Genomic DNA, 22,324 nt, shown 5'->3' with positions numbered 1-22,324 from the left:
ACCAAAGTCCGATCGTTTTGAACCTGATGACATACAAAGGGACTAGAATAAGGAAGTTCATAGCCAGTAGCTACCCTAGCGTCCTTTTTTTGTCCGTCGGACTAGCATACAGACGAATGTATTTTTCGATCGGACTCGAGTCTATCGGAAAGATTTGAAACATGTTCTATTTCTAAAGTCCGACAGATTTTTCAACAGAAAAGGTCCGATGAAGCCCACACACGATCGAATTGTCAGACGGATTCGTTCCGTCGGACCAGTTTGGTCGAAAAGTCTGGTCGTGTGTACACGGCATTAGATGCAGTTGACCTTCAGTTTTTGATGTACAGCTAGATGCTGATACAGGACCTCACCAAACTAACACCAGATGTTTATGAATCACCAATTTTTGTACATGGTAACCGTAATAGACATCTATCATACTATATGTGGTACAACACTATTCTCAAAAATCAGTTGGTGAAAGTAGAGAGGGGAAAAATATTTACAAAGTGACATCTTCTAAGCCATGGTCATGAGGGCCAGCCTTGGAGCCTCAGAGGTAAATTAGAGATTATTGTGTTTATTAGAACCCCTGTTTCTAGCAATGTGGAATTCTTGTGGCATTTAAAAGCGGGCATTTGAGAGGCGTTAAAGGAGAAGTCCAGGCTGGGCTTCTCCTATGAAACAAGAAGGGGGCTTCCATCATAACAAGTATAGAGCATGGTGGTCCCTTCCCTTACATGATAAACCATAGAAAGAAGAAAGATCCCCCTTAGTTGGGACTTTGACAGACCACCACCTCTTGAAGTAAAAAAATTATATGTTTTATTGATATACTTAAAGACGTGAAAGCGTCTATAACACACAGAATAAAACCATTCCATACATAATTGATACAGGATCAAAACAGTAAATATATATAAGGTGAAAATAGTGGTTGTACTCTCGTAGGGGTAGTGTACCTCAATACCCAACGCGTTTCTGGTATTCTGGTACCTTCATCAGGGATTTGAGAGTTGTAAGTGTTTTGTATATGTATGGATTCTAACGGAATGACTTTGTGTTCAGGTAGCACCCATGGCCCCCAAAAATCAGAAGGCGTATTTTCGTATGCATCAGACCAAAACTATATAAAAGTAATGCGTTTATTGTGTTGACGGTATCAAAGAATCAAAAGTGAGCCAACTAGGGAGGAATGTTTGTTAGAACCTGTAGTATGCCGGCTGCATGCCTTAAGGATAAATATCCAAATACAGTCCCATGGTGGCTGATTCCTAGGTATAACCCTTCGAATATGCAGGTCCGGTAGGGGGTGTCTTCCCCTGCTAGTGCTCATCACAGGAGTCCAACCCGTTTTGCACTCCTGTGACCTGTTTTCAGCAGAGAGCTGCTCTCTGCTGACGACACAGGAATCAGTCCAGGCACCATATCATCGTGACAACGTCGGGATCTGCCTGGACTGACACCCATCTCAGCCTCTCAGTGAGCCCCTGAGAGGCTGAGACGGCTGCTCCCCGACCCTCTACAGCTCAGTGCTCCAATGAGCGAGGAGGAGCAGAGCGGAGAGCTGCTGATTTGACAGTCGGGGACAGATACAGCATTGGACCGATTCTGCATCCATCTAGGTAAGTATGAAACTGAAGAAAAACCAAAAACCTTTTACTTTTCTATTAAAAACCCCCTCAAACGCTTATGCAAATGATACAATGGACAGCATACAGTGCTGTTCACACTATCAAAACTTGAAGCGTTAGCGTTGCTTTAAAATTGAAGCTTCGTGTCAAGTCAGGAGGCGTTTGAAGCCTTTCAACACCTCCTTTTCAAGTCTATGGTAACTCTTTGCAAATGATCCGGCAAGCAATAGCTGGGCATTAAGATTTAGTTTTATTACTGAGATTCAGTTTATAACTCTCTGCGTTATAAAGAAAACCGTTGCAATTTACTTCTATCCAAATTGTGTCCTAGTATCTCAAATTTAAATATATTTCACTGCTGCCACCATATATACTACAAATATAAACAAAATTCTTCAAAGTGTAACTGTTTTACTTGAAAGTAGTGCTGTGATATAAAAAATGGGGAATACTTGGTGAAAAAAACTAAATAAACAAATAATAATACAATTAAATTTGTTTTGTTCCATAAAGCAATTCAAAAGTAAGTCCACAATAAACATCCACCCAGTGATTGTGATGCTAAAGTCCACCAAAGTGCTTCTGCTGTTTAAATCACAATGATTCAATCTTCTCTAACTTTTCTCTTATATGACATCTGGCCATTTACCAAACCGTGTGGAGGCATGCAATAATATCCACATGAGACAAGAATCGATGCATTGAAATATAGAGCAATTTTTGCCAACCATGAGAGTGGGAGGCATATCATTTTGGTGAGTTCTTTCCTGTTGGGGAGAGGGATCACCTATGCACACGAGGGGGGGGGGTTTATTTAAAGGCATCTATGTTGGAGAAGATTGAATCAGTGTGTTTTAACCGCTTGCCGACCGCCGCACGAACATTGACGTCGGCAGAATGGCACGGACAGGCAAATGGGCGTACAGCTACGTCTCTTTAAATTTGCTGCCGCGTGGACGCATGCACGCCACCCTACCGCGAGCTCCGTGAGTGTGATCGCGGGTCCCACGGACTCTATGTCCGCGGGACTCCCCGCGATCGTCTCACGGAGAGGAAGAATGGGGAAATGCTGATATAAACAAGCATTTCCCCGTTCTGCCTAATGATACTGACACTGATCACAGCTCCCTGTGATCGGGAGTGGTGATCTGTGTCATGTCACATGTAGCCCATCCCCCCTACAGTTAGAATCACTCCCTAGGACACACTTAACCCCTGCAGCGCCCCCTCCTGCTTAACCCCTTCACTACCAGTCACATTTACACAGTAATCAATGCATTTTTAATCGCACTGATCGCTGTATAAATCTGAATGGTCCCAAAATAGCGCCAGAAGTGTCCGATCTGTCCGCCATAATGTCGCAGTCACGATAAAAATCGCTGATCGCCGCCATTACTAGTAAAAAAAAATGATTAATAAAAATGCCATAAAACTATCCCCTATTTTGTAGACGCTATAACTTTTGTGCAAACCAATCAATAAACGCTTATTGCGATTTTTTTTTTTTTTTACCAAAAATATGTAGAAGAATACGTGTCGGCCTAAACTGAGGAAAAAAAGTTTTTTTTATATATTTTTTAGGGATATTTATTATAGCAAAAAGTAAAAAATAATGCGTTTTTTTCAAAATTGTCGCTCTTTTTTTGTTTATAGCGCAAAAAATAAAAACCGCAGAGGTGATCAAATACCACAAAAAGAAAGCTCTATTTGTGGGGAAAAAAGGACGCCAATTTTGTTTGGGAGCCACGTCGCACGACCGCGCAATTGTCAGTTAAAGCGACGCAGTGCAGAATCGCAAAAAGTGCTCTGGTCTTTGGATAACCAAATGATCCGGGGCTTTAAGTGGTTAAACAGCAGAAGCACTTTGGTGGACTTTAGCAGCCCATTCACTACTGGGTGGGTGTTTATTGTGAACTTACTTTTGAATTGTTTTATGGAATAACACTAATTTAATTGCATTCTTATTTATTTTGTGTTTTTTTTTTTTTCACGAAGTATACACATTCATATATCACAGCGCTACTTTTTAGTGAAACAGTTACACTTTGAAGAATTTTGTTTAAGATTAGTTTATTGACTGCAATGGAATAGGCATTTGTGGAGCGGTTTTAATGTGGCTTAACGCTCATCAAACAAATCAAAACTGCCTATAGGGTGTTTGGATTTCATTTTTAACTAGTCATTAAAGTGGTTGTAAACCCTTACAATTCACTTTTTACTACAGGTAAGTCTATAATAAGGCTTGCCTGTAGCTACCCCAGATATCTCCTAAACCTGCACAGTTTAGGAGATATCCCCTGTATCAGCATGTGGTGACTCAATCGGCACATGAGCACTGAAGCAAAGCTACTTTGTGCCATTGCTTCAGTTAGTGTGCCGTTACCGGCGGCTCCCGCGCACATGCCGGAGTCCGCGATATCCGGAAGTAACTCCAGGAACAATGTCGCCTGGAGCTGTGTTCGGGGACTGCTGCGTGGGCTTTTATCTAAGGTGAGTATTTCATAATGCGCTAGTATGCCATGCATACTAGCGCATTATGCCTAGGTCTTGCAGGGTTATTTTATTTTTTTTATTGTGTTTACAACCACTTTAATGCTTGAAAAATGCCAGTCTAACGCCCATACTAAAGCTCATTAACGCCAGTCTAACGCTATAGGAGCGTTTGTTAAGCGTTACAAATTTAGTCAAGTGTGAACAAGCCCTTTGTGTGTGTGTGTGTGTTATACTAATACTGATTGTGTTTTATTTTCTGTGTAAGTGCATGAGAGCATTTGTACAGCTCTATAGTGAAAGGATGCCACACACCAACAACACAGGTCAGCCATGCCTTGCATTTAGGGCAGTGCTTTTTAAAGCAAATCTATGGTCAAGATGTAAAATCTTTATATTCATTTTCACATTGTATTTAAAGTGATTGTAAACGATCACCTTGTAAAACAATCCATTCAGTTTAAAATATAAATAAAAGGCAAAACATTTGTGTATAGCTGTTAAAAAAACATCAATACCCTTTTCCCTTTTCTATAGGTGATCTCATTCCCTCTGTTCTCAGCTGCATAAGAGCTGGGGGAGGTGAAGCAGCAGCACACGGATCTTTCCAGTGAAAGACTGTTCAGGGGAGGTGTGTCAGGACAAGCCTGATCATTGGAGGAGAGCAGGCTGAGTTCCAAGCATAGCTAGGGAACTGACCACACTGTGCTCTCCTGCTTAGTATGGTTAGTTTTTTTTATTAGGAAAGCAGAGGAAATGTCAGAAATAACAAGGATTTCACACAAAGAAAGGGATACAAAGAGAACATGATACTTTTTCATACAAGTACCTGATACAGCAGGCAAATATTGGGAATATAAAATGTTAGTGTAACAAACACTTTAAATAATTTTTAGCCGGATTTATAGCCAGGATATTCTATCCAGGATTTATATAGCACTAACACTGCGCAGCTCTTTACAATCTTAAGGGGCACAGTATAGTTACAATACAACAAAATGCAAGAGGGTTAAGAGAGCCCTGCTCATAAGAGCTTACAATCTAACCTATGTGTATGCTAACACATACCACACAATGGAATCGGAGGGAATGACTACCCAGATATCAAGGATAACTTGCCACAAATTTGTGGCATTGTTGAATTGTAAGTCTGTTAACTTGTTGCACATTTTCACTGGCAAGTTGTACACTTGCAGAGCACTTGAAGCAAAAGTTCTAGTTTACACGGTTCAAATTTTTAGCAAATTTGCGTGGCAAGTCTCTAGCAAGAGCAAAGTTGCAGTGGTGAGTCTACAGCAAGAGCTCTGCAAGTCTACAGCATGAAAATTCAGCCACAGTGACCCCTGTGGTGGGATGACTATTACAAAACATAACTGAACCAGAACGTGCAGCAGACTTGCAGAATGTTTGCAAAGAAAGTTGATTTGGAGTCATGCAATGTGGATTTGCTGCAATTGTTCAACAAACTTGTGAAGCCTGGCAAGTCTAGGAATAGCTTAACAAGTCAATTTCAAACTTCCAGCACAATTACTTGCTATCTGGGTAATAATCCTCTTTTCTATGATTTTTGCATGGATGAATCCTATTATTTTGTGTTGCCTCCCTTCATTCTGCCCTGGTTAACAAAATGAAATTTTGGGGGACAGAATCTTTGCTATCCCTATTAGGCATGTTGCATAACCCCAAGCCCCTATTTTGGGGCTTTAGTTTTTCCCCACAGCCACCAATAACATTTTCAAAGCAGAGTCTTGAGAGGATTGTCCAGTTAGTAATATATATAAGACGTGTAGTTGTGTTAGAGCAGCCTTTTTCAACCAGGGTGCCCAGGGGTTTCTTTAGGGATGCCTTGGCAAAATGCCTACATTTCTCAAAAAGTGTATACAAGCCAGTGGGTGGATCAATTCTGCCTTATAGTTACACAAAGCCACATGTCTTCATTGTGCACCATTACAACCTTCTAACCCTCGGTGTCCCAACAACCAATGATGTAATTGGCTGATGAGGAGAATGTTGGGCGCCTGCACCTCGCTGCCCTTCCCTGCCCCTCTCTGTCAGCACTGAGGTCACATTAACTGAATGAGGGGGAAAAACTAAGGGAGAAGAGAAACCTTGGAATACTAGTCAGTACCTGTGCTCAAAGGTGTATTTGCTTTGGAAAGAATAAAACATCTCAAACGTTGTGTGTCCTACATGTGTGAATGTTGCTACATTATGTAAAACGTTTTAAAACTTTTTACATTTTAGAATGAGGTGCCTCAAGATTGTGCACAATTTAAAAGGGTGCCTTGTTCAAAAAAAGGTTGAGAAACCCTTCGGTAGAGAATGCTCATGAGCTGGCTTAGCTTTTTGCTATAGACGATGCCTTCTAGGCTTTATTTATGCAGCTTTAAATGTAAAATATTTTATGGATAATTTGATGCAGCATGAAATATACCCATAACAAATTTCTTTATTTAGAAGCACTGTCTATATACTTTCCCAGGAAGCAGAGATGTGGGTGTTTGTCTATATAGACATCAGGAAGGAATGTACAATGGACTTGGCAGGAAAACCCTTTCAGGCTGGTACCGAGTAAGTGCCACCTGTTCATCTCTCCTGGGAAAGTCACAGCACCGAACACTTACAGTGCACTAGATATAATCCCTTGTTAAGTTATTGGCATGAAGTTGGCATTCCTCAGGTCTGTTCTACATTCACTGTAGAGGGGGATTTTGCTATCATTCTTTAAGCATTATTACGAATGACATATTTGGGGTTAAACTGGGCTGTTTTTTTTTAATCCTTTTAAGCCTGCGATTATTTTTGCTCTGGTAAGGCCCTTTCTGCTGACATTTTTGTAGTGAAACTTTACAAAATCATGTGTCTCTTGTACAGTTTCTTTATTCCAAGTGATAAAGAATTTGATTCCAGACTGATCATTCCCCACTTTTTCTTTCTTTTGTAGCCAAGCACAAGTGTATATTGTTGTATTCTGTGTGCAGTGTGAGTTCATGGAATCTTTGAATCTTTCCTGGAGACTTACTTTATGCAGGGCAAAGTGACTGTGTCTTAAAATGGGTACCCCAAACCCCTATATACTCAGCTTACCAGGTTACCCTTACAGATCATTGCTCCGCCCCAGCTGTAGTTGCAATGGGCTGAATTAGTGACCCAGGGGAGAGCTGAACAACAGTGATTGGTCAAACCTGGGGAAGTGTGCATGTATTAGAGACACATATACTGTGGTGTTTTTTTTTTTTTTTTTTTTTTTTTACGCTAGCTAAGAAAGTGGAGATAGTGGCATCTTAATTGAGATACAGAGGAGGGGGACAATTAAAAACAAGCATAAGTAATAAACTAGCTATATTAACCAATAGAGATGTGTGAAGTCAATATCGGTATTTTCCTAGCATGGTGTGTTGCACAGTACAGTATTCTTTATTACACACACACACACACACATATATATATGTGTGTGTGTATGTATGTGTATATGTGTGTGTGTGTATATATATGTGTATATATATATATATATATATGTAATCTTAGAGCCCTTTCACACTGGGACGGTTTGCAGGCGCTATTGTGCTAATAATAGCGCCTGCAAACCGCCCCGAAAGTGCCGCTGCTTTCATTCCAGTGTGAAAGCCCCAAGGGCTTTCACACTGGAGCGATGCGCTGGCAGGACGGTAAAAAAAGTCCTGCCAGCAGCATCTTCGGAGCGGTGAAGGAGCGGTGTGTCTACCGCTCCTTTACCGCTCCTGCCCATTGAAATCAATGGGACGGCGCGGCTATACCGCCGGCAAAGCGCCTCTGCAGAGGCGCTTTGCGGTGGTATTTAACCCCTTCTTGGCCGCTAGCGGGGGGTAAAACCGCACCGCTAGCGGCCGCATACTGACGGTAAAACGCCGCTAATAATAGCGGCGTTTTACCGCCGCCGCCCGCCCAAGTGTGAAAGGGCTCTTAGAGATTGACCGATACCCCTTTTCCCCCTTCATCTTCCAGGACAGCTACTTGAGAACTGATTGTCTCCGCCCTCTATAGGAAACCCAAATCGGACACAATTTAAAAGGCCCCTCCCTTTCCTCTGACCCTCAGTTGTTTTGTGTTTCCAGACCCTCCAGGAGTGCACACCGAAACGTTTGATTTTTCCATTGGTATGGTAACTGTGGTTGGTGGACCCACTCTTGCGGTATATGGCTAGACTAAGCGGTGGCTATGTCTGCTATATTTTTTCTTTTTCCAAAAGGGTTCCCTTTTTTTCTGTTTATTGTGGGTTACTTGCCGTTCTTACTTTAAACCGGCGACTCCCACTCCTCAGCGTCCTTGGATCTGGAGTAGGTCCTGCCAGGGTGGACTCAGGTGAGGCGTAGGGGCAAGAGTTGGTTTCCTGGTGTCCGCTCTGCTCGCCAGGTGTACCAAAATGGCGTTGAATGACGTACTTCCAGTGACATGGCAAATGGCACCGGAAGTGGCGGGACACATTTCCAGACGCCGAGTAGCCATGCGAGGATGAGCTGTCTGGGGGACCTCTGCTAGAGGCACAGGTAAGCTCTTGGCCTAGCGGGGTGCCACGAGGGATCGGTGCTTCTTGTTTACAGCATCCTTCCCTGTCTGCTAAGGGTTTTCCCTCATGGCTGCTGAGGAAATCCCTGCAGATGGAGCACCCGCTCAGACTGAACCAACGGCTGCCTCCAATTCCAATGCTGCTCCTAAGGTATGTGTTTCTCCTGTTTACCATATATATGAGAGCTAACAGAGCGGGGGATATTTGGTTGTTTTTTGTCACATTTCGTGCAAAAATATTTTCCTTATATGCTTTTCCCTCACTGTTTTTTCCTAGGCTGACAATCCTCCTAAGAAAGTGTGGGAACTGTAGGTCTAGGCTTCCTGATGGCTGTAAGAAGCTTTTATATGCAAGCTGTTGCCACTTTAAAGAATTGTTGGCTTCTTTTCAGTCCTTTAACAATATGTTAGCAGGCCTATCTCCTTCCACTTCAAAATCTGTTGCTGTATTTCAGAAGCCTTCAGTTTCGGCTGGGTCTCTACCTCCCTTAGTATCAGGAACCTTTAGTTCACAGGCTGTTTCTGACCTGGAAGAGGAAGAGAATTCAGCATTAGCATCTGACAAGGAGTTTGCATCGGAGGTAGAAGAGACTGTTAGTTCAGTTAGATATCTTTTTCCTTTGAAAAATATTGATATATATCTACACACACACACACACACACACACACACACACACACACGTTCTGCAATAAGTTCTCACACTTTTTGTATAAGGCTGCATTCACTCTACAGCAGATTAGCCGCGAATCTGCCCATGATTTTACAGCATGAGATGTGAATGACAAAATGCGGGCCTCTCATTCGAGATGCCATTCATTTGAATGACACCAACTCGCGGTACGCAGTAATAAGTGTCAAATGTGTCCTATTACTGATAGGCGCCAAGGTGAAAATGACAAAACGCAGGACTCGCATTTGAGATGCAATTCACTTGAATGACACCTCAAATCGCAGTGTGGGTCTGCCGCAATTGTTGCGCGATAAAACGCGCTGCAATCTTGGCAACCCGCATCGCGGGACGCATGTCGTCCAAAAGTAGCTCCTGAACTATTTGTGGGTGACCTGTGTCCCGCGATGTGGGTTGCCACGATTACAACACGTTTTATCTTGCGACAATCGTGGCAGACCCACACCGCGATTTGAGGTGTCATTCAAGTGAATTGCATCTCGAATGTGAGTCCTGCGTTTTGTCATTCTCACCTTGGCGCCTATCAGTAATAGGACACATTTGTCACTACTGCGTGTAGTACCCCCACACTGGTATCCCTTTTTACACCTTTAAAATGAAAATCCCTGGTTTACTTGAACGCCCCTCGTGTGTGTATATATCATGATGCAGGGATAGGCCTCTCATCATAATATATATTTTCGTTTGCAGGAATACCACGGCAAGGAAAATGATTAAGAAAGCAGAGTAACTTGGCTACTGCTACTCAGCAAACATTTACAGAATAGGTTGTTTTCATAATCATTCATTTTTGTCATTATGTTTTTCCAGTTGTAAGCTAATTATCCATTTTCATTTTATAACTACAATTGACTGGGATTGTTGAACAGTCCATGTCCTTTCTGAAATCTATCAACGGACACTGACATCTAGTGGAAAAAATTATTCTAGTTCTTGAAAGTGAAAGGCACAAAACAGGAAGTTTTAGTGATTTGCGTATACAAGTGAATTGCATTTAACATATTGACAATAGTTACCCATTGACCATCTTTTCCTTGAGCCAGATTAGCTGTTTTTGTCATCTTGCCCATATTTATTTTACAAAGACTGCTATGATCAAGTCATACAACACACTGCAATTCAAAAAAAAGTTGCTTTTACAAGCATTTGAGCTTGTTTTTCTCTGCCTAAAAGCTTGAAGAAGCTTGTGCTTTTTTTGTTCTCTTTCGTGCGTTTTTTTTGCACATTTTTTTAGCTTTTTCAAACTTTTTCGAGCTTTCGTGAGCATAAGCGTTTTTTTCAACAAACCTTCCCCTCAGCTCATTTTTCCATCGCTTGTGTTTTTTTTTTTTTCACTTTTTTTTTTCGCTTTTATGTGCGTTTTCGGGTGCTTAGGTGTTTTTTCTGCTCAAACTCCTCTCCAAAAATGTGAGTTTGGGTTTTGTTTTCTGCCTGTAAGCTCATATGCCTGTAAACTCCAGAAAACGGCATAGTGTGCATGGATGCATTGGCTAACATGGAGGGGGTTTCCAGGCAGAAAAAAATGAGAGCTCAAAAAAACTGAAGAGCCTGTAAAAGAGCAGCTTCTTTGAGCTTCTTTGAGATGCAGTGTGCATGAGCTGGCAGGCAGGAAGTGTGTTAACAACTACTGAATCTTTTCTCATTTCCTAGGTCCATAACATGGGGGGGGGAGGAAGAGTGTGCTATAGTTTACAGTATTAAATTTTTTTTTTTTTTTGTCGTACACTTATCAAACAGATGTAGTTGAACACTTTTAGAGGTATATTTAACAAACCAAAAGGAAGCAAATAAGAATTTTTGTTATGATTTACATACAGTTCAATCATGGTCCTATCTAGGGTTGCACTGATACGGTATCTATGCCGGAACTAAGCATTTGCAGAAGTTCTTGTACTCCTGCAAATGCTCCGATACCTAAAACTGATACTTTTGTGGTGCAATTTGAGCCCATACAAAATGAACGGGCTTAAATCGCTCTGCAAAAAAATCTCATTTGGTTTGTGCGATTCCTGGCTGAATCTCATGCCGTTTTCCGCACCGCTCCTGTGTGAACCCAAGCTTGTCATAGTGATTTCAGCCTGGGTTCACACAGGAGCCGTGCGGGAAAACGCTTGTGATTTGGATTGGAATTGCACCGCATCCCTGTTCAAATCACATGCGATTATTTGCAGTGCAATTTGAGCCCATTCATTTTGTATACGCTCAAATCACACCGCACGGCATCAGTAATTGGTATAGGCAAGTACGCGAGCACAAATATCGGTACTTGTAGAAAGCAGGTATCGTTGCCCCCCCATGTCCTACTTGTACATTTGTTTTCAAAGTACGGGTATCTGTAAGATAAAATATTAATGTTTCAGTAGCATATTGTTGTTCAGATTGCTGGAATATAAATGATAGTGGCCTGCACAGTCAGTTGGGTATGTTATCATTAACAAAGTGCTTTTATAGGAATAGTTCTCATATAGAAGTTCTCATATCTGTAACAAAGATACGATCTAGAGTGAGTATAATGTCATTATTAAATTACATTTTGGCTTTTTTTTTCTTAACACAAATTTTAGATTTTGGTTATTACTGATTTGTTTTTGTTTGTTTTTTTCCTGATAGGCGGATAGTCAAGTGGATCAGATGAGGCAGCATTTCTATGAAGTGTCGCTGGAGTATGTTTTGAAAGTGCATGAAGTCCAAGAGAGGAAAATGTTTGAATTTGTGGAGCCGGTAAGTTTATGACGTTTTTTTGACTTGGTATCTTAATTACTTTACACTCAAAACAAATGTTTACTGGAAAATAGGGACGGTACTGGCCATGCTTGAAGTATGTCCCATTTGCTGGCGGCTGCTATGTTAGGTTGATTTCTGAAGTCTTTTGCCCCCATATACCCCTGCAGCAGTGATCTTTTGGTGCTGCGGGAATAGAATGAACAGCTGCCGCTATGACAGGCATTTGTCAAGTGCCAATCATGCTTACGCTTTCAGCCCCTGTGCTCCATTCATGGAAGCCACAATGAAAAGTGCTCTATGAATGGAGGATGGGTGGATGAATGAAAGGTCTGCCTCCTGCATGCATAGTGATTTTCATTGTGGGAGCTGATAATAGAGATTCCATAAATGAAGCAAAGGGATGCAAAGGGTATAGTTGGCACTTGACGTATGCCTGCCACAGCTGCAGCTGTTCATTTTAACCCTCACAGTGCCAAAAGATCACCGCTGCAGAGATATCTGGAGAAAAAACAGAAAAGCGCATCTAAGTACAATATTTATTGTACAATTGCAAGTGGTAATTTAAACACTTACATGAAGGTAAGGGAAGGTAAGCTCATCTGGGACAGCAACCCATGGGGAACAGTCCTCCACGCCTCCGGTCTGAAGGTACATCCGCTGTGATGCCTGCGGTGAATCGGGAAAAAGCCATCAAGTCCTGTGTTGTTCCAAGTAAGCTGATGAAACCAGCTTGAGGCACAGTGCCAGTAGGCGTGTGACGTCGCTGGGGTGATGGGAAAACCACAATGCGTTTCAGAGCATGCGCGCTCCTTCCTCAAGTGATCCAAAGAGGGGAGAGGGGCAGGTTTAAATGATCTGCACAGGGAGAGTCAATTACTAATCAACTGGATAAAGCCACTAAAATGCTGTTCGCCTAGATACAATTAGCGGGACATCTGCAATATAAAAGTGCACTGAAAACATGTTTTTTAAAACATTTGAAAGGGGAGGAAGTGTAAAAATGGAATTAAATAGATCAATTGGCCAGTGATGTAACCAATATGTGACAGATCGTTAAAAAATAAGTAGAAATATATGCCTGAAAATGCAGTATGTGGCAAACTGCACACAAAAAAACAAAAGTTGAAAAACCTCCTGAGCATGTACCTGTTCGCTTTATCACTAGGTATCATGGTCAATACAGGAGAATGGAACACATTCACAATAAACATTGGAACATTCTAAAGCAAGATCCCCACCTTAATACCATTCTCCGTGATAAACCAAAGGTTACCTATAGGAGGGCCCCTAAATTAAAAAAACAAAAAACAAAATAAAGCCCAGTAAATTAAAGTGCATTAAAGACAAAAACCCGCTATGCTTAATTCCTCTTAAAGGGATGTATCGTTGCCATAAGGCATTATGTAAAACTTGTGATTTTGTGAGACATGGGCAAAAGAACTTAAAGCATAAAGATCAGATCTATAACCTAGAAAACATTTATAACTGCTCAACTAATTATGTTGTATATTGTCTCACATGTCCTTGTAAGCTTTTATATTTAGGCCCCACCATCCGTCCACTAAGACAACGCTTCGGCAGACACCATTGCTTTGTGGAGGAGGGGTGTGACCAACATAGTGTAGCACGGCACTTTCTAGAACATCATAATAAGCCTACCATAGGTTTACAGGTATGGGTCATTGAAGTTATACCCAAAAATGTATCTGAAGCTGAATGTTTCCCGAGACTGTGACCGTAAAACGTTTTGGATATACACTCTTGATACCCTCGCGCCGAATGGCCTAAATGAGGAACTAGAAATCAGTACTATATTATAGCTTAATTACCTGCAATTATTTTCCAGCTAATTCATTGTTCTTATTTCATTTTTCTGATGATCAGACACATTCATATACACATACCTGTCACATAGTAACATCTCTACTATATATATTTTTAATTATTTTTTAACGATCTGTCACATATTGGTTACATCACTGGCCAATTGATCTATTTATTTCCATTTTTACACTTCCTCCCCTTTCAAATGTTTTAAAAAACATGTTTTCAGTGCACTTTTATATTGCAGATGTCCCGCTAATTGTATCTAGGTGAACAGCATTTTAGTGGCTTTATCCAGTTGATTGGCAATTAACTCTCCCTGTGCAGAGCATTTAAACCGCCCCTCTCCTCTCTTTGTATCACTTGAGAAAGGAGCGCGTATGCTCTGTACAAGCTTCGCGCATGTTCTGAAACGAGTTGTGGTTTTCCCTTCACCCCAGTGACGTCACACGTCTACTGGCACTGCGCTTCGAGCTGGTTTCATCAACTTAGGCCCCGTGTTCCTCCGATCCCCCATAGGGGAGAGCGGGAGAGCGGAGATCTGACAGGGCGGTCCCTGCACAGTGTGCGGGTCCCGCCCTGTCATCTGCCTGCTCAGCTGGGGAAAGCGGAGCGATCCCCGCTGAGCAGCGGATAAACACGGGGCGGATCAACACGGATCCGTCCCGTGTGAAAGGGGCCTTACCCGGAACAACACAGGACTCGCCGGCTTTTTCCTGATTCATCGGGTGTACCTTTAGACCGAAGGCAAGGACGACTGTTCCCCATGTGTTTCTGTACCAGATAAGCTTCCCTTACCTTGATGTAAGTGTTTGATTTACCACTTGCAATTGCACAATATATATTGCACTCAGAGGCGCTTTTCTGTTTTTTCTTCATGTTGCATCTCAGAGTTGGCTTCACTCCAGAGAAAAGCTGTGCTCTCAGTGTGTGCCTTCCTCTCAAGATTCACCATAAAGACTTGTTATCTAATTCACCATTGACTTTTTAATTCTCTTCTCCCCTGCCCTGGACTTTAGATGAATTTCCCACTATTGCTTGCAATTTATATAATCCTCCTGAGCGCTAGCATTTTCATTATTTTGTGGAGATATCTGGAGGCAGGGGACTTCAAATTTCGATTTAAGAACACAGCTACCAGCACATTGGACACTCATAAAAGACCAGTATGGCTTTCTGTAAAAAAACAAAATAAAAATGTTTATACTCCTTTAGGTGGATTCAGCATCGATCCGATGCTGCATCTCTAGCCCGCTGGCTTGGCAGATAGAACTGAGTGATTGAACACCGCTGGTTTCTCAGTTCTTCAATCCGCTCTGAGCAGAGAGCTGTGACTGTCATTCACCAACTCTCTCCTCCATGAGTACTCACTGGAGCGCTGGGCTTTGGGCTCTCGGCAGATCGCTGAGCCAGGTGCTGATCCAGGCTTCTGCGTGGATACTGGCATATGGATGTGGATCTTTTTAGAGCCTGGACCGGCTCTGTGACATTAGCCGACAGCAGGCTTAAGCCTGCTGTTGGCTGAAAATGGATCACAGGAGTGCAGAATGAACTTCACTCCTGTGATCCATAGGGGAAGTGCAGCCAAAAAATCTTTGACTATACTTCTCCTTTAATTCATGATCTGTTTATTAAACCTCAGTTTTAATTGTTGTACATGATTTCATGTGAAGAGTTTGGAATATCATGTTTCATTGAAAAGGAAATGAAATGGGGGGAAAAAATGATAAATATATTTTTTTTAAATGTCTTTTGTGGAAGAGAGCTTGTGTTTTCCTCATTAGACAGAAAGAACCCAGAGGCAATCCAAGCAGATATGATTGACATTAACGGGAACCTATTTTCAGATCATGCACACTAAATATTTTCATATTCTGAACAAGATGTAAATGTACTTTAATGCTGAACTCTGGGATTGTTAGAAAATCTCAGTTTGCCATTCTGCCCTTTGCTAGAGTGAAAACCAGCATTTTATTATATCTGGACTTGCATCGTTTTTTATTTATTTTATTTTTCTCTTTTTTAATCACTGTGACGTCTTTGCTGGATCCAGTTAAAACTTACAATGCCTGAGCACTGTGAGGAGGGACCGTGGAAGTGCCGTCACTTTTCTAGAACTATCTGGTGTTGTATTATTGAACTACAACTCCCATCATGAAGTACGCTTTTTTTAAGGGCAGTGGCTGTTGACTTTTGTTCAGAATGGCATGCTGTTTCCCCACTTTATACAGCTCTCTACCACAGACATAGACATGTTCTGTGTGAAATAGAGACACTACTTGGCTTCCACTGCCTGTGGATATATCTTTTAGCCTAGGTTCACACTGACAGCAGGTTTGAAATTTCATTCCTGCATGTCAGTCCGACTTCAGGGTCGATTTCAGAGACATCTGTGCGGGTTCTTGCACAGATGTCTATACAAATCGCACGTCGAAGTCGCCAAAAGTAGTACAGAAACTACTTTTGGGAATCAGTGTGGTGCCGCAATTGTGGCATTGCGCCGATTCGGATGGTGCAATTGCCGTCAATTTTGGCATGCAATTTGACATGTCAAATTGCATGCCATATCGTATCAATGTGAACCTAGGCTAAAGAACAGCTTAACCCAATGGGAGCTAAGAAAAAATGTTTTAAAGTGACTCTAGGACTAGGTGGACTGCTACCCTGTAACCTAAATTTATGCTGTGAAGCTTCTCTCTTTGGTTATTAAAGAAGGTAATGTACAGAACCATGAAACTTTCTTAAAGCGGTTGTATACTTCAGACATGAAATCGTAACGAAAGAAATTTCTCTATAGCGTGTGCTTGTCTTAATCCAGAGCATTAAGTGTCATTTCTGTCCGCTGCCCCGTTCCTGTGCGATCAGCAACATGGTTTACCAGACACAAAGAGAAAAATGGTGACAGGGGAGGGCACAGCCTGGGATTGACAGCCTTAGCTCTGTTCCTGTGTGATGTGTGAAGGAGGTGTGTCCCTTCCCTCCAATCAGCTCACAGAGCTCTCCTTGCTGATGTAACTTCAGCTCTCCACCACCCTGCTTTTTAGAGCTGAGAGATCCTGTGTATATTCAGCACTTTGAATGAATGTAGAGAAACAGGTACAGCTTATGTAGGATTGGTTTCATCTCTATGTATCACCTGAGGGCAGTCACTTCACTGGGTATATGTGGTTTAGGACCATTAGGAGGAAGGATACTTTGCTATAGGCATTTAAGTAGTTGAATTGGCAGTTGCTCAAGGTGAACATGACAGTGAAAATGTATGCTTTTTCGGCTGGTAGGCTCTCCTGTGGTTTTAAATGGAAAGGCATTGAGACAAGCTATATCTCTTTTCCATGTGGTGCTTATTTCATTTTCACATGGATTTGGAATGAAGATCTGCATCTTCCCATTTCCTGTTCACACAGTACACAGCCTTGGATATAAATAACTACCACACTGACCAAGGCTTTTAATGCTCTGTTTATGTGTTTCCTGTTTGTACTGACACGAGTAAACAAGAATTACAGTCTCCATGTGAACACAAAACATGCTTTCATGTGAAATGACATAAAAGAAGCACTCTACCGAGAAATGAGCTCTGAGCTAAGCTTGGTCCTGCATGTCAAGCAAGCATTACATAATAAGAGCAATCTGAGCCTTATGTGAAAACCTCAAAGCACGTAGGCCTGTAAAGTAGGTGAGCTCCAACATTACTTTTACTGGAGAAAAGCAGGCGAAAGGCCTGTGTGCATTGTCTATGGTCTCCAAATGCAGCATACTTTAGGCTGCATTTACACCTGAGCGTTTCAAAGTCGTGCGGTTTTACCGCGATTTTACCACGTTTTTGTTGCGATTTTGTTCAGGTCACCATTGTAAAAGGCAGAAAAAAAAAATGCCTGTGATCTGCCCTAAAGAAGCTCATGGTTTTTTTTTGAGCTTAGGGTGTTTTTCAGGCGTTTGCTTCAGGTAACAAAATGCTCAGATGTGAACAGGTGCCATTGAAATTAATGGGATTTTGCTTGTTGGGCGTTTTTCAGGTGTTTTTTTGAGCGTTTTACAAGCGTCTTATGAGCTGAAAATGCTCAGGAGTGAATGCAGCCTTATGCCGCGTACACACGGTCGGACTTTTCGTCTACAAAAGTCCAACGGACGCTGACGGACTAAAGCTGGCTGGTAATCCGATCGTGTGTGGGCTTCTCCGGACTTTCAGCAGACTTTTTCAGCCTCAAATCCGACGGACTTTAGATTTGAAACATGCTTCAAATCTTTACGTCGTAACTACGACGGACCCCGAAATCCGCTCGTCTGTGTGCTAGTCCGACGGACAAAAACCCATGCTAGGGCAGCTATTGGCTACTGGCTATGAACTTCCTTATTTTAGTCCGGTGTACGTCATCACGTACGAATCCGTCGGACTTTTGTGTGGTCGTGTGTAGGCAAGTCCGTTCGTTAGAAAGTCTGCTGCAAGTCCGCCGAAAGTCCGCCGGAAGTCCGCCGGAAGTCTGTCGGACAGGCTGTCGGACTTTTGTAGACGAAAAGTCCGACCGTGTGTACGCGGCATTAGGCTTCATGTGCACAGGACGTTTGAAAACCTCTTCTGAACGCTGGAACTTAACAGCTAGTAACCGACCACTTTTACATGCCGCATTTAGCGGCGTTTATGAGTGTTTGTGCTTGAAAAGCGTTTTGTGCAGATAACCTCAATAGACCCTCCCAAATGCCCAAAATGCAGGTAAAACAAGTTTACTCGCTGTTACAAGAATTTGGCATTTCAAATGCCACTAAACTACCGTCCTGAACGCGATTTATCTGCTTTCAAAAAAATGCTTCTAACCTCAACTGTTTCTAACCGACTATAAATGACTGAGTGTACATGTACCCATAAGATAACATTGAGAAGAGTTCAGGGGCTGCTGAAAAAAACGCCCAACTGCTCAAAAACGTCCATTTAGCAGCTGCAGTGTACATGAGGCCGTAGACATCATTTTTTGGCACTTCTGGGATTAGTCAGAATCCATTACTGGTCCATTTGACCTGCTTCAATCTGCTTTTGGATTTCCATAGACTTGTAATGGTAGTGAAGTAGTCTGAAGCAAACAAAAACTCGTAAACACTGAACCTTTTTTTTCTGAATATTCTCACTGGCTGCCATGTTCTAGTCATACAGAAAACTTATTGGCGGATGTACAAGTTTAATGTGCATTTAAAGCTTATCAAAATAGTATAAAAATCTCACAGTGAAGAAAGAGAGTTAACAAGAATTTTAATTTTAAAATCCATTTCAATTTAACCGGATGCATGCAGTCACAATAGAATCCGGGGGAAAATGTCCATTCCTAACTAGCAATGTTTTTTTATCACATAACTACTCAGCTCCTACCTCTCATGTTGATAGGGCACTTTGGAAATTCAAACAATCCTTTTTAAAAGAAAGACATGCATGTTTTGATGGATGGAGAAAGTTGAGCAATAACATAGGAAAAACGCAATCATTTTATGTTTATTGGCAGACCATATAATACTTGAATTCCCAAGAAAGAAGGGGTGTCCTTGATACTTTGTATCGCTTAGTTATTTGAAATCAGTTATGAGTTTGGGTAGTGGGTTTCTGGCTACCTGTCTCACTGGACTATACTGCACTGTAGGGTAATAAGAGAAAGTCCACTGCACTCCTTTCCCCTACTTTGCAACAAGGTCATAGGACACTCACTACTCAGTTAGCTTTGCAATTTAAAAACCTTCGGGGATCTTTAGTATGCATGTGCAAATTCAACCACTTATGATATGCATAATGCTATCTTTTCGTCCTGACTTTTCATTGCACTTGGTCTACTTTTACTGTGGCTTCTGGTTTTGGGTAAGAAGTGGGACACTCCTGTTTGCCAAGGATGGAGTTGTTTGGGTATGGAGTTATACCATCCATAATAGAGGTCGACCGATATATCGGCCGATATTTGGCTTTTTTTACTTAATCGGCATCGGCCGATTGTGCTGATAAAAAAAGCCGCAGCGGGACTTACAAATGACTTCTGTAATAGAAGTCAATGCAAGTTGTCTGAAAGTTATCTGTGGAGAGGATTCTCTCCTCCTCTGGGCAGCCTGCCAAGTCTGATAAGAAGATACATTGTATCTTTTCAGGTTCTTTTATCAAAAGACTGAACTCTGTGTGTAGAAGCTCTCAGTTTAACCATTTAAAGACTAAATCTTTTCTGACACTTGTTGCTTACAAGTAAAAATCCTGTATTTTCTGCTAGAAAATCACTTAGAACCCCCAAACATTATATATATTTTTTTTAGCAGAGACCCTAGGGAATAAAATAGGGGTTGTTGCAATATTTTATGTCACACGGTATTTGCGCAGCGGTCTTTCAAAAGCAATTTTTTAAAAAAAAATACACTAATGAAATGAAAAAAAAAAAAAAGCAGTAAAGTTAGCCCATTTTTTTTCGTCCAAAAGTTTTGATTACCTGTTTTTGTGTATTTAATATTTAAGATATCGTTATTTTTTTTTTTTAATCTAAATTATACATACAAGTGAACTGATTGGAGGTTTGTTTTGTTTAATAAATGTTTAAATGTAAAAAATTTTCTGTATTACGTAAGGCTGCCCTCACACTGGAGCGGGCATGCGTTGACGGTAAAACGCTGTTAGTTTTAGCGGCGCTTTACCGTCATTTTAGCGGCGCTATTCGGCTGCTAGCGGGGCGCTTATAACCCAGCTAGCGGCTGAGGAAGGGGTTAAATGCGCCCCTGAAGCGCTGCAGCCGAAACGCTTTGCAGACGCTTCGGCAGCGGTGCGCATTCATTTTAATGGGCAGAAGTGGTGGAGGAGCGGTATACACCGCTCCAAAGATGCCACTTGCAGGACTTTTTTTAAACATCCTGCCAGCGCATCGCCTCAGTGTGAAAGCACTTGGGCTTTCACACTGAGACTGCAGGGGAGCCGTTTTGCAGGCACTTTACAGGCGCTATTTTTAGCCCAAAGGCGCCTGAAAAACGCCCCAGTGTGAAAGGGGTCTAACTGTTAGATTTTATGAGATGAAGGGAAAAAAAAAAAGAAAAAAAAAAAAAATCGGCCTAATATATCGGCCCCAAAAAATCGGCATCTTATATCGGCCATCGGCCACCGCGATTTCTAAATATCGGCATCGGCCAGAGAAAAACCCATATCGGTCGACCTCTAATCCATAATTTAGTGTGTGATACTGACTGCATAGTGCTTTCTCTAGAGAAGTATATAGATAACAGGGAATGAAGGAACAAAGTCTGGTTGCTAAATGGTAATACCATTACCTGCAACCCCACTGGAAGGTAATACAATTATTCTGTTGGACAATAGGACCCCAACACTGCTAATGCACACAATCCCATACTACAACTGCTACTACTACTGCTACTTTTCTTCTAGACCCCAACAGTGTTGCATGCATATATCCCATACTGTCACTACTTCTACCTGTGTCTCACATAATAAATATTGTATAATATTCATATCTGTATTAGACTGCAGGGGAAGAACCTCTGACTATTACATGTATATAATTCATATTATTACGGATGCTTCGACTCATGCCTACGTCTACCCTAAACCTGCAATTCTGTTCTTTAGATTGAATGATGACCCATGACTCTTATCCTCCCAAATTGATGAGCTAGGACCCCGCACCCCAGCTAGGACTATCCAGCAGTAACAATACACTTTCCCCTACACCTGTTACCCATGAGGTGTAACCTGCCATATCCTAGACTCATCAGACTCACCTGATAACCCTTGTTAACTCCCACCTGAACTAACCACCCATAACTTGCATCACTGGAACAGAGAAGTGATTACTGTCTCCATCTTTCTAATTTGAAGAACTCCGGACCACCTGTGTGAAAGTCCAGCGTCAGTTTACTCAACATGACTGATGAACTTCTGCCCACACCCTGCCTTTCTGTATAAACTGCCACTCACTGATGGCCCCGAATGAGATCTACCTCCTTTTCACTAGTGACTTATAAGTTCCTTAATAATTTTGAGCTGCAGTTACCTCTCTAACCTGGCAATGTATGACCCACAGCCCTACCCAGTGAGCAGTTCAGGATGGCAAGGATCAGCTTACAACTGTCGACTTGCATCATACACCCACAAACTAACCTGTTACATTGATACGTAAAATGACCCACACTATGCACATTGGCTCCCACCCATAGAACTGGCGTTGCCTCTTCCTGAACTGGAAGAAGGGGGAAATGCTGCAAATATGAATTTGCATGCACATACCTGCAGCAGCCTGCCAAACCTTCCTGTCATACAGTCTACATTATACATACTGTACCTAATAGTGCCAAAGCTTGCTCATCCCTTCTTGCATCCTGTGCATACCTGTGAGTGTACCCATCATAGTAGTGGATCAAACAAATGTGTAGAATGGCTAGTAATGCCTGAACTTTACTTGCCAAAAAAGCCTGGCA

General features: G+C 41.9%; 1 protein-coding gene across 2 annotated transcripts in view; it reads left to right on the top strand.

Annotated features, from left to right (window-relative positions):
- The window catches only part of ARHGAP26 (Rho GTPase activating protein 26), a 744,136-nt gene that overhangs the window by 179,412 nt on the left and 542,400 nt on the right, over positions 1 to 22,324 (top strand). For both annotated transcript variants that reach the window (XM_073620639.1, XM_073620638.1), the window contains exon 6: positions 11,951 to 12,061. In XM_073620639.1, the coding sequence (XP_073476740.1) occupies positions 11,951 to 12,061 (111 nt within the window). The remainder of the gene's footprint in view (positions 1 to 11,950; positions 12,062 to 22,324) is intronic.

The sequence above is a fragment of the Aquarana catesbeiana genome, linkage group LG03 (genome assembly GCF_042186555.1).
Source record: "Aquarana catesbeiana isolate 2022-GZ linkage group LG03, ASM4218655v1, whole genome shotgun sequence".
NCBI classification, from domain to species: Eukaryota; Metazoa; Chordata; class Amphibia; order Anura; family Ranidae; genus Aquarana; species Aquarana catesbeiana.
Note: the sequence above shows the minus strand (reverse complement) of the source record. Positions and strands in the feature narration are given on the sequence as shown.